The 27,125-nt window shown below is 41.6% G+C and overlaps 2 protein-coding genes and 1 non-coding gene across 4 annotated transcripts in view; 2 read left to right on the top strand and 1 right to left on the bottom strand.

Moving 5' to 3' along the window:
* Nucleotides 1-12,752, top strand: part of LOC137285181 (macrophage-expressed gene 1 protein-like) — a 198,697-nt gene extending 185,945 nt beyond the window's left edge. Inside the window, exon 2 of the mRNA XM_067817423.1 lies at nt 12,742-12,752. The gene's annotated coding sequence lies outside the window, so the exon portion shown is untranslated. The remainder of the gene's footprint in view (nt 1-12,741) is intronic.
* Nucleotides 1-27,125, top strand: part of LOC137285180 (atrial natriuretic peptide-converting enzyme-like) — a 123,165-nt gene that overhangs the window by 66,841 nt on the left and 29,199 nt on the right. For both annotated transcript variants that reach the window (XM_067817422.1, XM_067817421.1), the window contains exons 3-4: nt 21,039-21,083; nt 21,536-21,666. In XM_067817422.1, the coding sequence (XP_067673523.1) occupies nt 21,039-21,083; nt 21,536-21,666 (176 nt within the window). The remainder of the gene's footprint in view (nt 1-21,038; nt 21,084-21,535; nt 21,667-27,125) is intronic.
* On the bottom strand, nt 24,274-24,345 carry Trnaq-uug (transfer RNA glutamine (anticodon UUG)). The gene has a single exon. It is a non-coding gene; the product is annotated as a tRNA-Gln (tRNA).

Consider the following 27,125-nt stretch of genomic DNA (forward strand, 5'->3'; position numbering starts at 1 on the left):
AATGTGTACGTTAGAACAAATGCCCAAAATGAAACGCATAGAATGTATAGACTCATATGTAATACAAAATGGATTCCTAGAGAAGAAGAAACAAAAAACGATACATTTCTGAAAACAGGACTGTCAGAATTTATCGTGTGTTTTATTTTGTTTTATTAGTACCTGACATCACTGTTATTATAACGTTTTAAGCTATACATGAAAACGACAAGAAAGTTATTTGCTCTTGAATGTTTTTTTTTCATGATTGACAACCAACCTAAATAATTAGCTTTATTGACTAACCTAGAGGGTTGTGGTCAAGCCATTTTAATTGGGGTAAACCTTGGCCAGTGCATGATTTCCAGGGGCATCCAGCGTTGTTCGTGGTTCACTGCTATAGTGACCACTACGAAATCCAGAGAAGGAAAACAAGTTGGCTCTTGTTCCTCTTGTGTAAGTGCCTGTCACGGATTGTGATCTGGACCCTACCATGCACATGTGTCTGCTACACATATTGATGATGGTGTCAGAGTTGCTGCCGAACTAGAGATGGTGCTTACAAACATTGATTGTCAGCTCTACTTCTCTCACAGCGAAAACTTTATACAGTCAAATAGGATGCATGTGAATTCCAGTTTCAACTACAGAACGTTGATTGAATCTATCTATCTGTCTATCCATCTATCTATCTATCTATCTATCTATCTATTTGTGAGTGCGGTCACGATCGTCCGTTTGTGTGCATGTGTATGTTCGTGCGTGCGTGCGTGCGTGCGTGCGTGCGTGCGTGCGTGCGTGCGTGTGAAGGACGGAGGTGTCCAAAGGTGAAAGTTAAGATTCTGAAAGAGCCAGGAAACAGGCGTCTTAGTTTTCAGGATTCACTTATATATTCTCAAGATATCAGGAAAGCTTGTTTCAGTTTCGGACGGGTTTACTCTAGTATAGAGACGTCGATAATACCGCTTACACCGTGATGTTGTCTCGTGGTACACGTATGCGGACAGTGAGTAACAGTATCTTTTTCTGCTAACACCTCTCACCTTTTGTACTGTGACGTTGACGACGTTCTGACATTTGTACAAGACTCTAAATGTGTCCAAAAGTTCATCTTCAAAGGCCCCTTTCATTAGTGTTGCGTTCATTTTACCAACATATTCATCACACAGAGCCACGGATAGTGTGTGACGTAGTAATGACGTAAACGTCCATGTTCCCTCACCATTTCTCCCTCCCGTCAATCACACAGCGTGAAAACAAAAGTAGATATATACAACGTTGACACATCTCGTTCACCGCGATAATGCTGCAACGTTGACTCGTCTCGTTCACCCGATAATGCTGCAACGTTGACTCGTCTCGTTCACCCGATATTGCTGCAACGTTGACACGTCTCGTTCACCGCGATATTGCTGCAACGTTGACTCGTCTCGTTCACCGCGATATTGCTGCAACGTTGACTCGTCTCGTTCACCCGATATTGCTGCAACGTTGACTCGTCTCGTTCACCCGATAATGCTGCAACGTTGACTCGTCTCGTTCACCCGATATTGCTGCAACGTTGACTCGTCTCGTTCACCCGATATTGTTGCAACCTTGCGGAATAATCCCTGACTATTTTTATTTTCATCTTGACACTGTATGGACTTTCATCGTAATGACCATAGAGGCCGAACCATGACACGAAAATAGTTGTTGCCAGTAAGCTTTAGCTAGGGTCGGTGTAAGTGAGGAAGTGCTGGTACGTCTGGACGTTTTTAGAGTTCCGTTATTTCATGAAAGCCTTGTAATGAGGCCGAGGATGCTTCTTGGCTATGTACCGTGGGGACCGAGACAGCTGCCAGGGATTTCGTTAATCTTCTTCACTCCGCCCGGGTATGAGGATTTATTGAATATGCCTACTGTTAATCGCATTTATTAAAGATATTTACGGTGGTTTTTAAGTAAATAACAAACCGTCAGTTTGGCCTTCTATATGAATAGGAAAAAGACATTGCCAGTATGCAAGTAAAGTATAAATAGTATTTTCAAGTGCTGCTCCGATCACGGACCGTTCTCTGAATCAGATTGAGCAGATCCATATTCCAAACATTATTCACGAAAGGCTTACAACAACCATCCCTAACTTCGAAACACCTGCATTCAAAAGTGAGATCTAGCCAAGTAGAATAAAACTAGGTTCGATGTTTTCGGAGATGATCGGCTCATATACTTAATGGCTATGTGACATGATATGAGTGAGCAGTATTATGTTTGTTAGGAAACTGTGGTAATTACCGTTAACCCGCTTGGTCAAAAGCAAAAAGAGCTTGACACAGGCTCTAATGGGTTGATGATGAGGTCGACATTTCAAACGACACTCTACTTAGTCTGCCAGTGAAGATCCGGGTTAGAGGTGGGTAACGGGATCGGGCTGTGAGGCTTGCTGACCGGACTGACACATATCATCGGACCCCCATCTGTGTATATCGACGCTGGTGACGTCACTGGTTTGTTTGGTCCAGACTCGATCATCAACAGAACGTCGTTATATGGCTGGAACGTTGCTGAGTGTGACGTTTTGCAACAAACAGCCAGTCAAAAGGCATACAATAGGAAGTTTCAAGTATCTCTTTTCTGAGGGTAGTCAAGACGAGTTACTTTTTTCCCTAACGTTCTGTTTTGTAGTGAAGACTAAACACGTGCACGTCTTGTTCAGTGCAGTATGCGTATAATGACATTTAGCATTACAATTCTGTCATCCTCAATAGAAAAACAGATGGGAAGAACTGTGGGATAAATCCATGTGACTGCACTTAATATGTCAAGTACATTAAATCCTTTGCCCGAAGTACACACTACACTATAAATACATGTTATAAGATGTTCAGCTGCGTATGGGTGGCTTTGAAGGAAACTATTTCTGCCGAAATATATTAGGCTACATTCACATTGGGACTAATAGACTGACTGGTGACAGTAAGGCATGGCTGGTATTGCAGTGTTCGGCTGTAATATGTTAAAATATGTTCTCGTTATCTGAACGTTTATTTTGTGTTAATTATTGGATAAAAAGCCGGAGAGGTTTTGTTCGCATGTTTGGTTATCATTTCAGTGTTACAATGAACTTCAGTATATTATGTCGTTGATAGATCGCCCTTTTGAGTCTGTTTCTTTGAGCTGCTGACAGATCATTCGCATGCTGTGAGCAACATGTGCTGGGACTATAAGCCTGGATGTTACCTGTGCCAAATTCAACCCAATATGAACAGATACATCTATATATCTAAGCGGTATTAAACGGAGTTTCCTAAGTATTTGTTTTTATTAACTAACAGTTAGTTCAGATGTACGCGTTGCAGGTAGTGACGAGGTAGTTAAGATTGTGGATAGCGGTTCGCCAGCTCCAAGGGATTCAGTTTCCCTTTTTTTGGAGGAGCTGAAGCATAACCAGCTCTTTCGTGCACGTCTACCTGAAATGCAGCCCGAACGCCTGCTTGAAATACAGCGAGACACGTATGCGGTTTTTTTTCATAGTGACATGCAGCGGTCATTACCGTCTCATAGTTAATGGATCCCAGAATAAATTTGTACCCATTTTTTACACAATGAATTTATATGTAGTATATCCAGTGTCCAAAATGTAGTCACTTAACAATGCCTGTGTTTGGGCTGATAATCTAAATTCACGTCAGTTGGTCAGTGTCAATAATTCAAAACAAGCCGACGTCAGTTGACTAATAGCCCTTTCACCAGACCAGACTATTGCCGTCCAACCACCCATGTATACCGTTAATCCGATTATATAGGATTACCCGACCAGCTACATGGGATTCCCCTGTAAAGGGCCATGTTCATATTTCGCGTAAATCCCCCACTTAACTCGGATTTACGAAGAATGCAAACCGGATTTTAAGGTTCCACCTCCATAAACGCCAATAACATTATTCAGTTCTTACACATAGTCTGCGGGTTTTGCCGCCCGCTCTGGCGCTTTTGGAACTTTCAGGAACGAACATGCCGAAGTGACTTTACTTACATGTTATCATGTAGGTGATCATTGCAATTAGAATTATAGAGTCATGTGTTTTAAATGATAAGATAACATAGTGCAGCGTACAAAAGTACAGCAAACACCAGGCCTTGATAGACCGAGATGACACCTTAAAAGATATTACCAATATTTAAAATGAGTTTAAAAATATGAAAAGACTGTGTATACATATACACACTTAGATACATACACAGGTACATAAATACCTACCTACCTACCTACATGCATGCATGCATACACACTTAGATACACACGTAGGTACATAAACACCTACCTATTTACTTACCTACCTACCTACCTACCTACCTACCTACATACATACATACATACATACATACATACATACATACATACATACATACATACATACATACATACATACATACATACATACATACATACATACGTTATGTACTATGTTTGTTACGCATGACAACTGATCCCTGAAGTTCCGGGTTGCAAGTGGTCCTCACCACTTGTCGTATGAGGCAACTTGGGATCGGGGATAAGGGGATCAGAACCGCTGCACAAAGCGCCCGTAGTGATAAGACGTGGACATACTTGAATAGTAGAGCGCATTTTGGAGCTGGGACCAGTTTGACTGTCCTGGTTATGTACATCATCGCTACTCAAATGTGTATATTGACGGTCATGTGTCAATCACTTGATTGTATTATACAGTCTGGATTATGTAGAGAGGGTTATGCAGCTGGAACACCGAGTGCGGCGTTGAACCACCAATAAACAAAACGTGTCGTTTGTGACGAATGCAGGACTTATTGCGTCTTTTCAGCGTGGCCTTCATCTTGTAGTGTACAAGTCCATTAATATTTGATGCCAGGCATGTATTTTCACTAAAATGTTCCCTCCACTGCTAACAATACACGTCAACAATGGGATCTGAGACAGTTTACGAAAATAGTAACCTTTTCTTCATGCTCTCTAAAATCCTTTCCCATGTTTTCGTCCAGGTTTGATTGATGATGAAAACCAAGAAAGGCCATTGTCAGGCGGTTATTGTTGGTATGTAATTCATCACGGAGGTGACTGTGCATCCTTGTCGATTACACAGATCCTCTGGCCATTTCATTTCACTCCCGCGTTCATACGGTATTCTAAAGTAATCAAACACATACATGTGCTTTTGAGAGGTTGCTTTCAACATTCCCGAGTTGCTCAGATTACTCAACGAATAGTCCTGATGGTGAAGAAAAACTATTTAGACACGAAGCACACGTTGACAAGTGAGCGAATATTCCGTTTTCTTCGTTGTCAGTTTTACTACGAGCGTTTTCAGCATCTGACAACTAGATATAAATTTCCTAGAATATGTAATGTCTAATATCACACGACGAAAAATGCACTAGAATGAAAGAATGTATTAAACTTCCCATTTTCTTTAGGTATGTCTACCTGTTATTCTCTTGTTAATGAGTTCCGAGGTTTATGTCACAGCAGTATTTTACGCTACAGCTTTCCTTTGTCAAGGCAGTGGGCAATATGATGCCGAGCGACTGAAATAATTCAGGGCCAGGTTCAAGTATTCTTCAGCCATATGTGGGGCGACGTATGTAGCTAGTGGTTGAAGCGTTTGATCCCTGTTCCATTTTCCACAGGGGCACACGTCGTGAGCTAATGTCTGGCTTCCATTTCCGTCATATAGATGGACTTTCACTAAAAGCGGCGTAAAATCGTACAGGGTCGTGTACGCCGAGAATATACTGCACTGTTGCAGTAACGATTACACGATGCCATTTAGAAAGTGGTCAAATGCAACACAGGTTATATTTGGGATTTCACTTTCTTAGTAAAGCACAAATTCTTTCCCTTGTTTGGTTGAGTCCCATCCGGAATTAGAACCCGCACCCTCAGAGTCAGGCACATAGTCGCCAGCATACAAAGTCAGACGCCTAGCCCGCAGAGCCACCGCGAGTTGAATAATATGTATTCCTTCGTCACAACAAACTGCTGTTACGCTGCTGAGATTAGGTACCACCTCTATTTTCACCACGTATCTTTACATCGTTTAAAAACGTGAAACAGATCATCACCAGGTTTTGACTGAAAAGGCACCTTGTCCTTACTGTGAACAGATTTTTTCGGTGTCTCAAATATTCTCAATGTCCCAGATACGTGTAGCTTGCTCTTCGAAACTTTGGTGGATAGTCTACTCTAGGTCCCTACGGTGGACAGCCTACTCTAGGTACCTACAGTGGGCAGCCTACTCTGGGTTTCTAAGGCGGACTGCCTAATCTCGGCAACTTCGGTAATTCCACGTACAAACTACCTGAGGTCACAACGATGGACAGATAAGGAAGATGGTCGGGAACATCCGCTGCGTGCCCATGGAGGTCATTAGAAACGATCCCAGAGGAAGACACGTTGACCCGAGAGAACAGCTAACATGAAACATCCCAGCATGAGGCAAAGCCTGTTTATCACTGGGATCGTTTCTCTCATATAATGAATGAACAGATTCAATTCAGTTGATCAATGAGCGGCCCCGTTTGTCTAAGCAGCTCCTTCTCAGTGTGTATTTCTATTCTTCGGTTCGAACGCCACATCAAACCTGAGTTACAAGAATCAGATAAGGTCACGCCTAGTTGACTTGTCAATTAAGGACTAATCAGAAATTGTTGATCCTAGTTTGACCTGCCCATTTAACTACGCACATTGCGAGTTTATTTAGAACCGCCTTTCAACTCCCCGAGACTCTAATATGCTGACGTAAATCACTCACATCGGAACAAAATTTATCTGACACAGCTCACAAAGACCGGAATGTTCAGATTCCTTTCATATAAATAAACACGGTGAAGCACGGGTTTTGTCCAAGCTATTTTTCTGATACTCGTGAGAAATCAGTAGATGTTACTGATGAAACGTATTCATGCGTACTGAGAACTTGCCATGAAAGAACTCCTGTGATGACATATCAGAGGCATCATACATACTTGAAACCTTTTCATTTTCGAATTCATGGAATTTTTTCTCATTTATTTTTGTGCTGCTGGGCTACGTGTTTTCAGATGCCCTGGATATGGAACCTGGTCTGTGAACACGTGGCTTTTTTCAAACGCGTTTAATCCTTGGATATTTTTTGGCATATCATATTTTATAAAACACGTGGTGATTAAATAGATGAAATGCTGATCCAGTCCAGCTCTCTTAAAAACACGACTTTATGTGCTGACGATTAGATGCCAGACTCTGACAGTGTGGGTTTGAATCCCGGATGGGACTCAACCTAACCAAAGTATCATATAGAGTACTTAGCGAGTGTAATCCCCAATCTACTACACTTAAGATTTGATCAGTTTCTGTGTGGCAACGTGTATTTATAATTTGAAACATGAATTGCTCACAAACAGGTTTCCATGACGCGGTGGGGGTTCCACACACTTGCCCCGAATACAGCAACTAGACGGTATATGTATTTGTCTTCGGAATGTGATGCGGAGGAACCTTCTAATGATTCAGAATCCAAGCGTGTAAACAACAAATATTGTTTTGTGCCCATGCTCCAGAAGGCAATATTTTTTCACTGTAATGATCCTTAGGCGTGTAATTGATACCTGCAGTTATTGAGTGCAACCTTCAACTGGTTTAGGTAAGCATAAGATCGTGATATACGTCAGACAGAACTGTGAATGAATGTGTCAACTTGTATAACACAGGATCAGAGAGGGTAAGGTGCATTATGGTCCTTTTCGCATGAGCAGTATGAACTTATTCACAAAAATACAAGACTGATTCAACCATGTTTATTTCATTGGAACCGTTTTTCGTATATTTCAAAACCAAATAGTTTTGCACCACTAGTACAAAAGGTGTATACGTAAGAGGGTGGCCAAACGGATGATTTTAGGATATAGTCCTAAATATGTGGGTTATTACCCTCACCAACTGGAAACTATTGTTAGGTTCACGGACTGCTTATTTCCTCACTGCTTGTCATTCAGATCTTCAAATCCAGAAAGGAGACGGGTATTGAAAGGATTTTATTTCAATGATGCCATTTAGTATTACTAATTGGGCATATTTTGACTTGGCTGATATAATGGGTGTTTGACGCCGAAAGAGAACTGACTTCAACCATTCAATAAGATATAACAGCCTCAATTTGAAAAGAGCTCTTGTAACGCCTCTTCCAATAAAAAGGGGACATCTTTAATCATTAATAAAAGCAACAAAATGCATTCCCATATCCACAAGAAATATCTGCTAATGACATAGTCCAATTTGATGCCGACCATGTCATGAGCATTCGCAAATACCAGAGGACAACGCCAACCGACTGGGGCCAAGCACTATCTGGGACTACACATTACGCATTACTGAGAGAATGCAGTAACTGAGGTTGTGATCAACCACGTGCATGCTCCTACTTATGCACACGTGCTTGTTGTTTTGATCCTCACATTCGTTCCATCAGCACATCCTGATTCTTCAGCTGTACGGTGCTTATTAATACGATTTTAGTTAACCATATATATAGTTCACGATAAGGAACCGCTGGTTGAAAATCAAGGACACCGAGTCCATGGGTATATTGTAAACAGAACGGTGGCAGAGATGTTAATGCCCAATGAAACTATCTCTTTGAGGGAGCACGTTGCATCAGGGAACACACTCGGTCGCGTGTGACGTCACGTAAGTAAGGCAACAATGCACAGCCCGGGCATCTATGGAATCGATATCAAACTGACACATTGACGGCTGGGACTACTTTTTAATTGACATTCCCCTAGGGAGCATAAATCCGGCCCCGACGGACAGGGATAGACCTAGTTTTGCTACAACGTCCTGCAGGCAGTATCTAAGGTTCAGAGTATGGTAAAGTATGCTGGCTGTACACAGTCCGGGTTTCATTTAAACAGCGCAAGTGGTTTTGGACCAGGCCCCGCATAGAGACGCTTTGGGAGTGGAATTGCAATTGTATGGGATGACATTGTATGTGCATGGTAACACAACACATTATCTTAATGGTGTGTGCTGCTGGGACAGCGTCGTTCGAGGTCATGTGCTACCCTTTGTTCCTACGTAAGGGACAATTCAATCTGGTTTCAATCATTAACCACAGACCATTATAAATTTTAAAGAAAATATGTATTTTCCCCTGAGCATCGTAACTGTGTTAATTCGGGTAGCCAGGGTGTTGAAACATCATAATCGACATCCGGGCATCGATTCATGTCTTCTGTACAATTGTGAAGATGTTGCTTGTGTCCACACAGTGATCTGCGTGTACAGACCTGCTCACTCTATTGCGACACGTTACTGTCCCATAAATAAGCAGATAAAGTCCTGTTGATCTCACTAAGGAATCTGTGTTGTTTATTGAAAACTGACATGCACATGGACACGACTAGTCCCCCATCAATCGATGTGACGCCGCAGTCAGATTTCACTGTATATCCTTAGAACCTGGAGGCCGGCCATGTGTTTCTGTATGCAGTGTATGTTATTGTATGCACTTGGAAATACCCGGTAATATTGTAACTCATATTTTCAGGTGCTCACCATCACATACATTCTCATTGTAAACCTCCCTGGGCCGCCGTGAGGTATCCTTGTTGGTTCTGGACATCACACTTATTCTCAAATTATTCCCAACGAATCATAAAATAATCTCCACCACATTATTCCAGCTAGGATTATAGGAGTAGCGTCTGTAGCTACTATGATGTTTCTGCCGATATCAGTAGGAACTGTCGTTTCCAACTAGTGTCTACACATTTCAGGCACCATTCTCCTGGGTTACTGTGACCAGCCCATCTGTGACGTGAAAACATGGCTGAGATTGGCCCATGAATAAGTCACGTTGCCTCAACCTTAGCGCAAGGTGTCATAGTAGCTTGCACATGAAACCGAAACAAATTCTGTCGCTTAATTATTCATTGACACCAGGAAACAACAATATTTAGGTATAATGTTTGGAGCTCACATCCAGTATGCTGTGAACACCAGTATCACAATATTGATGTTTGAGAACAATATTTGTTCGGGTAACATACATGTACTTCCGGAAGTGACATCACAACAAATATACAAAATAACATTCAACAATAACATTCAAACTGCAGAAGTAATTGTGTTATTGTCGGTGAATAGCAAACTTAAGGATTGAAAGAAGAGTACTCGATACTCAGGGATGATCATAATCCATTGAAAAGATGGAAAGAAAATATTGTTCTAACCTGCAAATCGATATATGCAGATATCGGGAAGTGTGTTCCTCGTGGCGATGTCACGAGTTCGACTCCACTATAGAGATGTGTCTAGCCATTCATTCATTCATTCATTCATTCATTCATTCATTGGACAGCACGATGAGACACTATCGCCTGTCACCGACATGGAAATGTATTACGGTAATGAATGTAAACACACAAGGATGGATAATATACTAGTGCTAACTAAACACTGTCGCTTAAAACATGGAAATAGAATACCAGTTTATTCAGCCAAACCACTATTGTCGCTAGGAGCACTCGCGCGCGTGTGTGTGTACGCCATGTGTGAAGTCCATTTCCTGTTGTCCCCTATCGTGATATTACTGGAATATTGCTAAAAGCGGCGTAAAACTAAACTCACCCATTCACCCCTACATACCCACACAACACAGTATTAAAATACTCGTTAGCGATAATGTCACTGTACGTAATCTTTATCTAAACTTTGATCCATAGGTTACATTTGGTAACGATGCTATAGACCTTTGACTTGAATGTATTTATGCATTGATAACGTTATGGCTTTGTAAAATACTGTATGTGGACCACGGGGATATATGACAATGATTGTTTCGGTTTATCAAGTTACCTCCATATCACAATCATATTAAGATATATATTAACAATAATGTTAGACAATTCCTTCGTCATCAAGCCATTTTGGAGGTTATAGTATATGTATGTTATTTATTATTTCTGTCCACTGATCCACAGCTGGTGTCATATAGATTTTAACACACTCACTCACACAGGACGGAGGGTACATGTCTACAATACACGCTTATGGATCCCCCAAACATGGGGTCTGAGTTCTATACATGTCAGACTTTCCTCGCCAAGACGCAGTCCTAGAAACTGGAATCTCGACTGAAAATCATACCCAATATTTGCCCTGTGGCAATGTGTTATTATCTCCGTAAGAACATCTGCACAGGAGTGCTGTGTTCGCAAACACTATGTAAACTATATCTCACTGTTTATTGAGAAGACGGATTTCATAAAATAATCCATTGTATTTGTCAAGAGCATACAGTTGAAGGAGACGGGCCCGTTCGTCAATGTGTAACTCTGTATTTAGCCGATGTGTCTATTCTTACACAGCCCTGGACTAGATAGGGTACAACTGGGAGGTTAATGGGCTGTTTGGGGTATTACCGTTATTCCATCATCTCGTAGAAGTGATGGGATGCTGACAGAAATACAATCAGAAATTGTTTTGCTGATGGCCTGCGTGTGCTGGATGTGCGCGACAACTGGTTTAGGAGCAGTTTTATCGTCGCGGGGCGTTTTCGAAACACTTGCCTGACAAACTGATATGAGAAGGAGGAATTGTACATAATTACGTAATTCTCATAAACGATTTTTGCCACAATTTTCGTGTGAAAACATGCAGGCAACTAATTGGTTTCTGCAGAGACAGAGATTGATAACTTAGCCTTAGGAGGTAGAGAGTTGTTACAGTTGAGCTTCTTACGGCCAAGTCGCTCTGATTTCTGAAATGACTGTCTTACACTATCGACTGCCCCCCCAACCCCCCCCCCCCCCCCCAAATATAGATTTTACCTGGAAATGTTGATTTCGATAAGATTTCTTGCAAGGATTAGAAAGGCATCGCTACAACGCACCAGAAATCACATTCCAGTTGAAACTGTGCAGCAAAGAACAGTCTCTGTCTAGCAATAGAAATCCAGACTGTACGGAACAATACCAAAGGGATTGGTCCGGGAGCCAAGAAACCCGACGTCGGGGTCGTGCTACGTCGTCACCATCGTGCTGAACGTCTCCGTTATCTAAAGTATCCACTTGGTTATAAAAACGTTAGCTTCTTCTAAACTGGTGTCAAATTTCATGCACTAAAGTATATATTTGTGGACGAGTTATGAATGTTTGAAAATACAACATTTTCGCAACAGATTTCTCATCTGTATACTGACTGCCATTCATGTGATAAGCATTTCAATGTATAACCATAGGCTAACGGTGCTAAACTGAAAAACACAAATCAAGATCTCAAATGTTGCCCTTATACTACCACGACGAAATGATAACGCGAGAGTTTTCCCGGTCTGAAGGAAACTCAGATAATAGCTTGGAAATACAGTATAAAGCCAAACATTTTAACCTTAACATTGCTATATACTCGCACATGTAATAGGCATCGAATGTATGTAACAATGCTACTTATAATGGTTTGTGACGAGCGACATTTACTGGCCCCGATAATTCCTTATAGCCAGTGTTAGCTGTAGGTTTTATACGAGTGCGTGTAGAAATAAAAGTATAAATATGTATAAATATGTATTCTGAATTATTTCAAACTTTGTTGTTTCTCTGTATGTTGCTGTTTTAGGATACTTTTTCAAATTAAGTAGATCAGAATCTGCTCGTCCAGGACAAGCACACACAATATTCCTGGCATGTTTTTCTTTATTTTTTTGCTTTTGCGTGAAAAACGCATGTACAACGCGAATACTGGTTAGAGCCATAGTGTACAGTCATTGAGAAGGGATATCTTATCCATGAATGACCTTTACAAATTAGTTGCTGAGATCATAGATGGTTACGTTCATTTGAAACCAATGGACTCGTTCCATCTATATACGCATCTGAGCAAGAGATGTTTTACAGCAGTTATATTCAGAATAGGGTTATCAACGAAAGGACACGTCAGTGCGCTGTGAAGAATCTTAGAATTAGTGCGTCCTGTCAGAAATGAGACTACCGTTGCTCCATTCCATCGCTGGTTCCAACTACCACCTTCCCCGGAGGTGTGAGTATACTGCAGCTTACACTCGAGTGATTGTATTTGATGATCCAGTGAACACTACAGCCAGAACGTCCCCCCACGCAGCACAGGTAATGGAGCGATGGTGCTTGAATCACTCGCGTCGCCACCCCCGTGCCGGCTGTTCCTCACCCCAGATTACACGAGCCTCCCTTGCACCATTAGGACACTTTTGATGCCCGGATTCACAGCACGCTGGAACATGACAGCGAATGCGAAAGCGTAGCGATAAACCCTTTCAACTATTTCAGGCAAAAAGACACATAGAGTACTCGTTTGATGTAACGTGTTCAGCAGCAGTGATTAACGCCAGATAGACGGAATGCACGTATTTAGATGCTAATTATAGATGACAAATGCTTTCAGAAATAAATCCCAGGGTTTTTCGAATATCCCATACGATAAGTTTTACAGAACTTGGCATTTAATAAGCATTGATAAACAGGAATTTGATACGGTTTAAGACATGTTATTATTGACAAATCGAGGATAACATTCACGTCAGTGAGCACAGGCATCTGAGAGTTGGACCGTGGTGTTATGGCTATTGTTATTCAAGTTTCGTGTGACCGGTTTTGCCGCCTTGCTTCTTTAATATGTTCGCGAACAAACACGCACCAAGCTTGCTCGGCATTAGGATGAGATGAAGCCGGAGACAGCTGTGACCTGACGTGACAGATTCCGCATGTCATGTTCCCCCCGAGGCTCTCTGGTCGATACTCTCGAGTAGTGGTTTGCCTGTACCCTTCTGATTACATACGGCACTGGTGTAACTGGGGTATTGATGATCCAGAGAAAGAATCACTTTCTAGAGCAGGCTTAACCACTATAGAGAGAAAATAAAAATACTCCGATATCGGCTTTTCTGTAAAGGGAGAAACTTCCTTGAAGAAAAAACACCACTGTCCTGACTGTAGGGCTTTCAAACCACTTGGAGTATTTGGTTACTATGCACTCAGTGCCTCGCACCAAGTGAAGGTAAGGATTGGTCGAATTTAAACCACTTATCAAGGCAAAAACGTGTTCTGTAGACATTTGCGAGTGAACAAATGCTTGGATGACGGCTGGTCATTCTGTATGAGCCGTGGTACCTCTGCTGATTCCGTGCCATATATCAACCAGGCTGATGTTAACGCCCTTGGGATAGTGGGGTACATTTGACCACGAACAACAGTCATGAGCATGCCACCTAAATCACGTGACACACGGAATGGAACGCATCCATGCTTTTAGATTTTTTTGAGTGTTCTTTTTGTAAACAAGAGTTACAAGGTAAAGCAAATTTTATTCATAATTTCTATATATTTTCAAAATTAATAACACCCCCAAAAATCATTTGGGCTTTTACAGGTTTTTAATACAACTCTGATATAAAATAAATGTTGAATGAGCACATATTCCTACGACGATACTTATGTACCAGGTCTTGACTCGCTCGCACTCGCTCCGCCGATCACCCACAAGTAGATGGGGGCATTTTCGAAACACACTGTGCTGGCGATATCTTAATTAGTCATTCTCCCTAATTTGGTCTTGTGCTAAAGTGACAATAAACATTATAGTTTCATCGCAAATCGGTTGTTGACTGAATTTGATATATCAATAATACATGCCGACAGTGTATTGTAATCCATCAATGAGCACCACTATCGACGTGTGTTCTCTGTGACACCCTGACATGTCTGTAACTTCAGGTTTGGTGCTCAATTTACGAGCTCCTGTCCAAGGCGTCCAATAAAACGCACATTTCAATTACCTCCATGGCACATGCATTAATAATACAACATATTCCATAAAGAGAAACCTCAAAGGGAACACAACAGATAATATTCGAAATAAATCGAATCTCCAAACCGAACAGATTTAACCTCAAGATAAACCCGGCCTGAATCAATCATGAGACCTGTCATCTTGTCATCAGTGAGCCCCTTACGCCACAATGGCTGCTTTCCCACCCTGCTATACCAGTCTGTGGGTGGTTTCAACACAATAGCTAACCTTAATCCCGGTCTGTTCTATTGAGGACTTAACGTGGTAGCAGTGCCAAGGAAGTTAAATCATGTCTTATGCTACTCCAACATGTGTGACTAGCCCTAGAGCTAATCCACTGGCTGTACTGTAGCTGGCGTTTGCCCTTGACTAAGGAAGGTTTGATCTTCTATCCCGACATTGACCATCACCAAGTCTGAAGTTTGAATGTGTCCAGGCAAGGCAAATCTCATGCACGATTCACCTCAACATGCGTCATACACACACGACTTTGTCAACCAGGATTTTCTCATTAAAGCCACTAGTCTATTTCTAGTTTCTCACGGCGACTTTAACTCTGATTAAATTAATTTCTGCACTCACTCTCCGTAGGAAATCGATAACAAACAAATCCGCTACATCGATGGCTTATTTGCAGCCTTTCATTGTTGTGTCTTAATTTGAAGTATAAAGCATGACGCATGACGCAGCATATTGATATCCAGTACTCTCGTTGTTGCACATTCTATCTATTGGTACATGTTTCAAATGAGAAAATGTATATCTATTCATGTGAGAATTGAAAGTATGATTTATATACCAGGTAAATGTCAAAGGTATTGAACGTTACTCAAATCTTCTGACATTGTTCGTTACGTGACAGTGTTGGTTCTGTTGTGACTTTACTGTTAAACTGAACTGTTAGATTTGAGAGAAGACAGAAACACGTTGAGTCACTGTGAGAAAAAGAAACCGGTTATAACACATACCCTCTCTGTAAGTCTAAACACAGCATTCACCTGCTCCAGTTTTAGACCAATTTGTTTCTCGGAGTTGTGAAATGTCGCTTGTGCTCGATTAAAAGTGTTGAAGAGCAATGTCATCGATCTATGACCGTCAATTGACGGAATGACGTGGGTCGACCATCACGCCAGCCCCTCGCTTGCTTTTATCGCCCTTCAGCCTCTCCTTCCAGCATGATTCCCTTACTGACGAATCGACATCGCTGTCCCGTACCATTAATTACAGTCAATCTATTACAAGGTCTGTTTTCCTAACGCTCGTTCTTTCGTTATTGCCTCACCATCTTAGTTTTCTGATTTCTTCAATATAGCATATAGTCTTTCGAATATAGCAGTGTCGCCTATACTCGCCAATATGTCCTCTATTCCCTAACATAGAGACAGAATATATCACCGCAGTCACAAAATGAATTTCTTTGCACCAAGGGCTAGTGTTAATAAACTATGCTGTCCACTCTTGGAGTCGGACAAATCACACTTTATTACCTCCATTTGACCAAAATCAAACTTGGAGACTGAAATTGGATCATTTCGCCCGAGAACCAATATTGAAGATCGTTAATGTTGTTTATACCAACCGGAATAGCACGGATATGAAAAAGATCTTGTGCGGGGTTTCTATACAATACCCTTGTTCAGAAGAGTTTATACCAGCCGGAATATCACGGATACAGGAAAGATCATGTGCGGGGATTTCTATACATTATGCTTGTTCTCAAAAGTTTCAGTGTTTGGTGTAAACAAGGGGGTTGACTATCAAGGGGCTGACTCTGCCACAGGGCTGACTTTGCGCAGTGAATAATGTCAGCTTTAGGATCTAGATCTATTCCATTTTGCACGTGATCGAGAACAATAAAGCTGCACAGAAGACGGAGAAGGGTATTTACAACGTTGGGGATAGAGAGTCACTTCTAAACAGATTTATCTGGCGATAGACTGTCACACTGGAGCTGAATCACGTATAGTTTATCACTGCTGTGAAAAGACAGGTAGCGATTAAATGTGAAAAACATTAAATGCAACTGATTTATGTTGATTGCATCGATTCGAGGTATATTTATGGAGAGAGTCGACACGCTGAATCTATATATCGCCTGGTGACAGCGCACAGTTCTCTCCCCCACACCGTCTACGGTATGGTTCCATGGGCAACGTTTCCACACACTACCTTAGGTCATGGGTTATCACCAACATCGACAGTTACATTTGAAACATGCTGAGTGTCTGGGTATATAGTTACATATATATACTGTTTGTTATGATCCTACTATTGACATTACCTTACATCTAGCGCTAGCTGAGCATGCTGAATCAAAGATACTTTTCATGAACTGTCAGTGAGCAAACGACACGTCCTGAGGTTATCTCCCTAATCTGATAAAGCTCTACAAATCTGCTACACTTGTCAACTAATGAACAGTTAGCAGACCTGCCGCCTTAAAATTCAAATGCATTCGAACCCCAATGGATTTGTTTGTTCTTTTTACCTCTGTAATACATTTTTTTGCATTCCAAACCACGTGTTTCTCCCTCGTGGCACCCACAAACCCCTTTTATCGCACACACTTGAGTGTGAAACCTGTGTGTTTTCTTGCTAGTACCTGAATGCATGTACCTGTGTGATTATCGCCCGAATCGATGTACCTGCAGGTCTTTGTCACCTGTTTTCTTTGATCTCTCTATTTCCTTGCCATGGTCATCTCAACTGAATTTACCCGTATGTCCTTCATCGGGCACTTGGCATTGTTCCAGTCTGTATGTTCATTGCATCTGTCCGTATGAATGTATGTAGGTGTGTCTATATCACCTGTCCATTTGAATACATGTACCTGTTTGTTTTTGCCCTGCTAATCTAAATATGTGAAAGTGTGTGCCTACATTAGCTACCTACCTGAATGTATGGTGTCCTGCTTGACGGCGGTTCGAGAAATATACAAGTTGTTATTCATAAAGTTTGTTCTATACTATTCACATAAAGAACATGTGCATACAAAAATCTACTAAAATTTACAAAAAATAAAAATCTAAATTTATCAAACAAGTGTAGACACATAAGGATTTAAACTCAGAGATTAGTGACATGTGTCCATCATACATGCACGTGCATGTGCATCAGTGGTTTCGTCCTTGAGACGTGCAACACGTTGTTGCACGTGCATTCCAGGAACTTGAGTGAGTGAGTTTAGTTTTACGCCAAACGCAACAATATTCCAGCTATATGGCGGCGGTCTGTAAATAATCGAGTCTGGACCAGAAAATCCTGTGATCAACAACATGAGCATCGATCTGCACAATTGGGAACCGATGACATGTCTCAACCAAGTCAGCTGACCACTCGATCCCGTTAGTCGCCTCTTACGACAAGCACGGTTGCCTTTTATGGCAAGCATGGATTGCTTAAGGCCTAAGGGTCTCCGGGAAAGAGAAACAGAGCAAATGAATACCACACAATACTGTCACTTTGGAAAGAACAACCCCTGCCCTTGTGATCGTTCAAAAACTTAAACGGCCATTGAAGCGCATAGCATGCCAAACAAGTGACTGCACATTTCTACTGCCACCGGAACACCATTTCTGCACTGGTGTCACGTCGATCGGTCACGTTCTGGACGTCCACGTGCAACAATGCCAAGACAGGACAGATGGATAAGGGTGACCCATCTTCGCCACAGTGATGACTGCCTCGGCCTGCAAATTCACCGGATCTCTCTCCGATAGAGCATATTTGGGACGAGATGGATCGACGTCTACGCCGTCTTCCTCATCCGCCAGACAACGTCCTTGACCTTGCAACAGAACTTGAGAGAATCTGGCGTGGCATCACACAAGCCTTCTTTGCACGTTTGATAGGTATATGCGTCGTCGATGCACAGCTGTTCTCAATGCTGATGGTGGACATACCCGTTATTGAGCTTGTGACATGGTCGTTTAACCACTGTCCCGCTTGTGACTCTTGACGTCATTGTGATTGGCTTTTCAATTGAAATTCCCCCGACTTCTTATGGTCTCTCGATCCCTCCATTAAAGTTTATATGTACCTTTGGCATGTATATCGTACCTATCAACTGGGTTAATATTTTAACAATACATAGTTTCTTCGTGTGGCTAGTATCTATCGTTCACCTGAATGTAGGTACATTTATTACCCTTAAGATAAATTTGTAGAATTCTGATTGGTTAATAGCCAAAACATAAGAAACCATCACAATACACCGCATCAAATCCGTCATGCGACACACTTATGAGAATACACATCTTAATAAAACTGTTACCGTGATTTCTAATTTGTTTGTGTCAATAAATATATCCAAAAAGAATACGTTTCTGTATTTCACTTGCCGTTTAACAAAACCTGAAATCTGATCAGTGTTATCATAAATTAAGCCACCCTAAGTTATTTCCATTTATGATCGTTCAGGAAATATCATTGTGAAACGTTTTGCGGTTCATTCTGCCAACGGTTGAATTTTGTTTTCAAACGATAAGCTGAATTAAAAGATCTTAAGGGTAACAAATTCGTCACTGGATGTTTTGAAAGAGTGTACGGGACTGTAAGATCAAAACATCGTATAACTAATATTATCGCCTGCGTATCTGAATGTATGTACCTGTATGCCTACCTGCTGATCTGATTATGTGCACCTGTAAGGCTGTTTCACTTGTCTACCTGAAAATATATACCTCTGTGTTTTTGGTATTTGTCTACCTGAATAAGTGTACCTGAACACCCGTTTTACCCGTCTACTTAAATATGTATACCTGGATGTCTGTATCACCTGTGTACCTTGACGTAACCACGCCTGTAAGTCTGGACTGTGAATGTTTCGTGGCATCCACTCCTAGGACTGTGAAGTAACACACCTTTGTCAGCGTGAACTTGTATGAAGATCGACTCTGTCTCAATCAATTACAGACAGAGAGAGGAAAAGTGTCCAAGCTTAAAGCTGATGTAATTAGAAGAAAGCACTTCGGTATTGTGTGCAGTCGATAGGAATCAGTACAACCACTTGTGTGAGAGTCATACTGAAAGTGATGGCTGTAATTGGCAGTCCGAGCTGACCACGGGATGACAGTGAAGGGGCGTTGTGCTGGAGGGAGGTGGCCATTTTCTACCAGCTATACGGACCATTCACCGAGACTGTATCGTGAAGGCATAGAATAGATATGTATGGCGTGTAGCTTACTGGTCAGCTTTTTCTCAGCCTTCAAATGGACCAAGAGTTTAGAGGAAGAGCTGTTTTTAACTTGATTGGAAATTTCCCATTTGATTAAATCTAAAGACTAATTAATTGATATCAGTAGTTCCTGAAATTGTGCATATTTGGGTTATATTTATATCGACCCCTAGCCAGGGATAATACGGTGTATTTAAAATGATCACGCGGAATATATTGGAACCAGTTTTTTGCTGGTCTAGGGATGGAGCATCAGGTCTCCCGGAAGTAGACGTAGACGTCTGAACATCGCACATTTTGACCGTACCTTTCTATTGTCATGTGTACAAGTTGACAAGAGTCAGCGCGGATTATTATAGGAGGTAGCCTTCTCGATGCAGCTAAATTACTTCTCATGAGATTCTAGAAATAGATTACAAGGAAGGACTGGATCTTATTCCACAAATATAGACCCACCGTTAATGAAGTTGTTTTCGTTTTCTCTAGGACGGACCTGATTGAACAGAACTTGGGTATGGTTAGTATGGAGATAGCGAGGCAGTTCTGTCTTCCATCTCACCGTATCAAAGTAATATGTGGCAGTGTCTGCATAAGTGTTTAGTCCAAACATATGAATTGACTACATTCATGTATTCTCGTGCCGGCTTGAAACAGGCAGATGCACACATACTCACTCGCAGGCAAGGTCAAGACATGTGTCAGATCATATGTAAACAGTAGGGCAAACAACATGCACACATGCACACGCAGCCTATATGCACACGCGTAAGTTTAAAACACATTTCTTACTCAAGGCACAAATCGACAGTCATATGAAGGCTAATAACACGTGCACACATATACATACATCAAAACATGCACACGTACACGCCCTGCTCACAACATTCACACACTCACATGTCTTGCTCAAAACATGGACACATTCACATGCCTTGCTCAAAATACAATATTAGCATACAGTTAGGATAGGTAAAGTAAAATATAACTGTCTGTGTGTTTGTGGGAAGGTACAACATGACAAGCTCTTTCAGCTTACCGATATTTTGTGTATATTTTCAGAGGAGGATAAGACGTCACAGCCCATTCGCTCCACCTCCTCTCCTGGTAAGTTAATAGCAGTGGTATTTTATGTAAACCTTTATGTCTGAACACCAGTATTAGTATATCAGATATCTCAAGAAATCAGTGTTTTCGCACTCTATATATTTCAGAAAGTTTTGTTATATGTTGTCAGTGCACACAATTGTTCACCATCAATTACGTAATTTTTCACAATCAATAAATACATGCTGTGTCATCGTATCGCATATGGTAACATTCACAGGATTGTCTGGTTCAGGCCCGATTTGTTTGCAAACAACATCACACAGAAATATTACTGCTGAAGCAAATATTTGCTCATGATATAGCCACAACTGTACAATCTCCTCTGGCAGAGATTTCTTATGAATGTGGAAAGAGTTTTGTCGCTTTTGTTTGCCTGAACAAAACTCTTTAACCACTGGGCTACCCCACCGGCCCCATACCCTAACTGAGCTATATTCTATGTTTTACAGTGATATACAGATCAGATAAGTTAAAAGGCAGCCTACGGATAGTGGATGGACCTTTTTCCAAATACCGGAATGATTACCAGGATGTCAGGACCGACGCCTTTATAGTTTTAAAAGGATCCTTTAGGTATCTGGTGAGTAAATTGCATATTGTTATATCGATAGGGATACTTCCCAGGTTTTCATCTTTGGTGTTCGAGTGAATTTGAACACTGTCGTATTTAAGGATGCAGTAACGTTAAACATTGTCGATCAATGTATCCCTTCCCCACTAAGGGACATTCAGAGCACATATTTCTTGCTTGGTTTATCATATTTGACGTCAATTCCGACACAGGGAGGAATGTCCTTAGGTGCTGGATTGCATCCAGAAGTCATTCGACAAAATAATGTATCGCTGCTCGGAAGTTTTGGAGATGTCTGACGGGAAGTTCGGACTTGAGCCGGAAGTCATGAGCACTAGACAACATGTTAGCTTCGGGACTATGTCACGTGACTATACATTGATCCGGGTCGTGATCTTGGCTCTGTTAGACTATGTATTGACTTAAACAACACTATGCGACTGCATCTGGTCCACCTTGTTTTCACATGACTTCGGGAGGGTCGTTAATTGATCTCCAAACAGCTCAGCTTTTCCTAGATGGAATTAACTAGAAGTTCATCAAACTTCCATTCAATAACAGGTCTTTCTGGTCCTCTTCCCCCTGCGTCCCCACGCACATTGTCCTCTGCTTCACTGACTCACTACAAAGTGAATGCAATCTCGGCAATGCAGTTTGCCCTGAGATGTCTATTCATTACTTCAAGTAGGTCTTCATGAAGATATCAAAACCTTCTTCATTTTCAGATCCTGTTCACAATAGTTGCTGTAGTGAATGGCAGTGAAGTGCTGGGAACACCAGCAGCAAACGGATTGTTCATTATACCCCTTACAGGATTAGGACAACCCGTTTCTCTGCTGTTTTAGAACTTGGGGGTAGGGAATTCCTGTACTGAATCAGTCCAACGCCTTCGCTTGGGGTAACACTTTCTAACTTGTGAAGCTTTCATTGAAAACTAGTTTGTATGTAGACGGTACCATGGTCTATTATCTTTCGTCGTGTGGTTTATTACATGTGCATGTTTCAGTGATTAGTAAGGTCAAGTATTGCATACTGGCGATTCATTGTTAGCAATACCAAATACTACATGTTACTTATGATTATTTAGTCGTGTCCAGTGTTATATATAAACATGTTCTTGTTAAGCCATATTTTTCAGTTCAGTAATGTCAAATTCTAAGCCATAGCATGTTAGCAGTTCAAGTTGTTGCACAAGGCCACACCCCAATGCCGAATATCAATCTGCATGATCGTACACGTGAGTAAGATACCATATGTATGCAGATAGCTGTCCTATCTCACACTGCCATGTTCCCCGAACTGTGACACATGGTACACCGAAAATGTTATAACTGCAATGGACATTACGTTCTCAGGGAGTTCCGAGTTCGGTATCTGGCGGCCTTGGGATGTGTGTTTTTCGATTCTATGCATTTATTCACGTCAAAAAGTACGCTTGCATATGAGAACGAGTGACATTTACGTTCCATGCATTCACCCGCAGCAATATCAGATTGACGATCATTTATATATTCCATCAAGCATTCTATGTGCTGCTTCCATTTGGAGATAGGATTTGGGGTTTAATGAGTCCATGCAAAGTAGGCTTTACTATCAGACAGCTAAGAAAAGCAGACTCTGTCTGATTTCCCGGCCATCTGCTTCTATACCATTCGATTTATACGTCCGTGTATATGTTGCTATAGCACGAGGCTTGTGGCCATCGTGCTGGCGTTTCGTTGTCCACAGATACAAATTTGTTATGATGAACGCCGCTAATCGAATCTGCCTTTCATTAGCATGATGCCTTACTAAGTAGCTCGGGCCATCAATTACAACACTGACCCCGTCCAGTGTCCAATTCCAGCTATTTGTCATCTACTGGACCCCGAGTATCACACACATCCCAACAATAGAAGCTCTCGTCTCAATGTCACCACATCATTCCCTTATTCCCTTTCTTTGTTGTGATGAGGCACCCTCAATTTGCAGGATGTAATTGGATTGCAGCAGATTACCGCGTGTATAGAGGGGGGCACATCACCGGCCTTTACAACCCTATTGACACGTGGTCAGAGATGGCAGAAAACAGCAAGCTGCGGGGTTCTCGTATTTACAACGCGGACTTACCGTTGCTGTATTCCAGCATGGCTGTGAAGGGATGTTTCGGACATGATATCAGCATATCAGTATTAGTATCCACATTTATGAACTCTGTGGTCAAGTTGATATTGCATCTGTTGGACAGCCGAAGCCCAGTTATTGTGTCGTCCGCCGTGGTGTTATTGGAATATTGCTCAATGTGGCGTAAAACCGAACTCACTCATGTAGCTTCAATCATTTAACCAACTCCCCAATCCCGAAACGAAATCTTGTTTGGTTTGTTTGTCGTTTAACGCCGCACTCAGCCATATCCCCGTTATATGGCGGCGGTCGGTAAACAACAGCATGACCTACCTTACTTAACCATGGTCACCGATACACATTCAGACATCATTCTACATGTTTTTAGAAATGTATAAAAAAATTATATGTATGCTGCCAAAAGTTTTTCATTACTTGAAACCGTGCACATTATATTACTTTTGAACGTAGGCACTGAGCTTATCGAAAATGCTGCATACCATTTTAAAAAGAAGGTCCCAGCGAGATTTGAACTCGGATCGCTGGATTCAAAGTCCAGAGTGCTAACCATTACACCATGGGACCTCATACATGCTTCGCCTTTATCCTCGCTAAACTATAAACAGCATGAAACGTTTTCTACTTTTTGTATAAACATGAAAATACTATAATCTTCTAACTTGCAAGTACGTGTGTGTATGTTATACTGAAACGACCTCCAATTCTGACTATGTTTTGCTATCACACACACAACTGAAAGTGTAGCTAACAATACCGAAAGTGACAGTTGATGACAGTCATGTGACGCAGACAGTGACAAAGTAGAAACTTCTGCGTGCTTGAGGGCAAATATAGGCTTGTTGTAGAGGAAGCGTGGTTGGTCGGTAGACATATAACCAGGACTACGACATTGTGACTTCTTCAGAGTCCATCCGTGGATGTTGGCATCACAGCTGAGTCATACTCACACTGTACGTTTGATGCTTATTGATATATGCTTGTTGCCAACATATAAACAAGACTGGACATATATCGGAAGAGTGATTGACGTGATACGGCTGCTTCCAGAGTTGAGAATTTACATAGTAAACTGGGGAACAGTTAAGTGTCAGTTTTTTTTCAAACCTTTGCAATAACAATCTTGCTCTGGGAAGTTTTCCCATTGTCAACCGCTGATTACACAGACGATTTAACACATCACCGAGACGCTATTGTTAAAATTACATCTTCCCCATCCATTTTATAATACTCATCTATGTGTTTGCGTTACACCATCTTACAGCTATAATACTGCCGAAACAAACACATACTGATGATACAGTCACTATTGTTTGTCTCGTAAATAATAATACAATACGACCATCATATTATTCAAGTCGAACTGTAACGTCGTGATTTGTGAATATTTATTATACAGGTTTCCTTGGTTTACACACAGAGTCATCGAGTGACTTCGTGTGCATCAGAACGAGTTGTACGATGGAACCTCCATTTGACACGTGTCCAACGGTTCTTGAGCAAATGGGCCTGAATTGTGTCACCTCCGCCTTGATGGATGTCTAACATTGAATCTCACTTACCTCGCAAGTACGGTTACCTTGATTCCATGACATTTGATCATGATCAGTTCATCTGTAATCCACAAGTACCCCAATGTTCTGGAACAATCGAGCTCAAAGTACCTCGCACGATTAGCTAGCAGGTTATGACATGTTGTTGCTATTTCCATGCATGTTATGAAATGCCCCCAAAAGAGCAATATTAAGGCATTGCGTAACACCAAAGCCCTACAGAGTATCTGATCATGTGATATGAGAAACTCACGCCCCAACCACTTTACGATAGTTTTAAATCAATATAGCTGAATCCCCCGACAGATTATAGACCCATGAAGTAAATATATTAAAAAGATAAAACTAAATCTAAATCTTCACTAAATCAAGCTTATAATATAGCCGTCAAGTAACTGATATTCAGTGACACACCACATTTATAACGTGTAGGACCAACCCAGCTGCAAGACACACAAAAGACTTCCGGCGTTAGTCACATGGGTTACGTCGCCTATCTTCTTGGAGTGCCTGGATTAGTTCCTGTCGGCTGCTTGGGGTCGTGGTGCCTAACACAAAGATGTCATTGATTGAGCTTATTGCACAGATGCTATGTCTTGGGAGCGTGCAGGCCATAGCTGACATTGCTGGCTGTAGTGACGTTCCGCACAAATCGGGGATGTCTTCTTGCCATACCAGTACCGGACACCATTGTAACGCGATCATTGCACGACCATGACGTAATTAACCTGTTAGCATCGTCATTGAAACATGACTGTGTACGGTCGTTTTGTAGCTTTAAGAAAACGTGTAACATGACCCTTTATGGACAGTTTGTGACATCTTGACGAAGAGTTCCAGCAAAACAGAGCACTTTATCACCCCCAGTTTAGACGACAATTATACTCTAGTTCAGTATAATTAAGACAACAGTGCTTTGCTACCCATTTAAAGCTGTGCATATTTATTCACTATCGTTCGCACGCCAGGATATACAGTAAAAATACATGGTGTTCACGTCACAAAACCCGCACTGTTCTGGTAGTAAATACTGGTGGCCCGGTTTCCCTTGGCGCAGCTTTTCACTTTGCGGAATTGCGTCCCTTCATTTAACCCGGGTTTTACTGATGATTCTCTGATGTTCCGCACCACACCCGTGGTACACACCCATGCTATGTATGCTTCCACCCAAAGATGCAGTACCGTGCCACTGTATATTCAAAAAATATTATTCAACTTTAGAAGACGTGTATGTTTGAAATCAATATAGAACTGCACCATCAGACCTTGCTTTCATAGCAACACAATGGCAAACAGACACCTAAACTTCAAGATTTTCAAACTTTATATCCCTGTCAAGCCAAGCTATTCCAAGAAAACGCATTTTGCATCTCAACGTTATCGAAAAGACAACCCGTCGGATCTCAAAGGGACTTGTCAACTAGACCGCCAGAGCAGTTCGATCTATACAGCCAATATTTCCTCAGCCTTAGCCACAAACCGACCACATTAGTTTATGGGCAGGCTAGTAGTGTCTAGTGTTTGTCTGGTTACTGTAGGGCGACAAACAGCACATACTGACGGCCACAAGACCTCGCGGACACACTCAACAAGCTGACATAAGGAGTAGGAAACGGAAACCATCCTATATTTAGTTTCTTCTAGGTTCCTCAGATTCAGCTTATTATGTCAATCTGCTTAACGGTTTGGCCCTTTATGTTAAAATATCCATACAGCTATTTAAACTCTTTCGAATGCGTATAGTCTTTCTTGGCATTAGAGTTTAAAATAGCCACAAGTGTTTCGACTTGTTCG

This window comes from Haliotis asinina, chromosome 5 (assembly GCF_037392515.1).
Source record: "Haliotis asinina isolate JCU_RB_2024 chromosome 5, JCU_Hal_asi_v2, whole genome shotgun sequence".
In the NCBI taxonomy this organism is placed as follows: Eukaryota; Metazoa; Mollusca; class Gastropoda; order Lepetellida; family Haliotidae; genus Haliotis; species Haliotis asinina.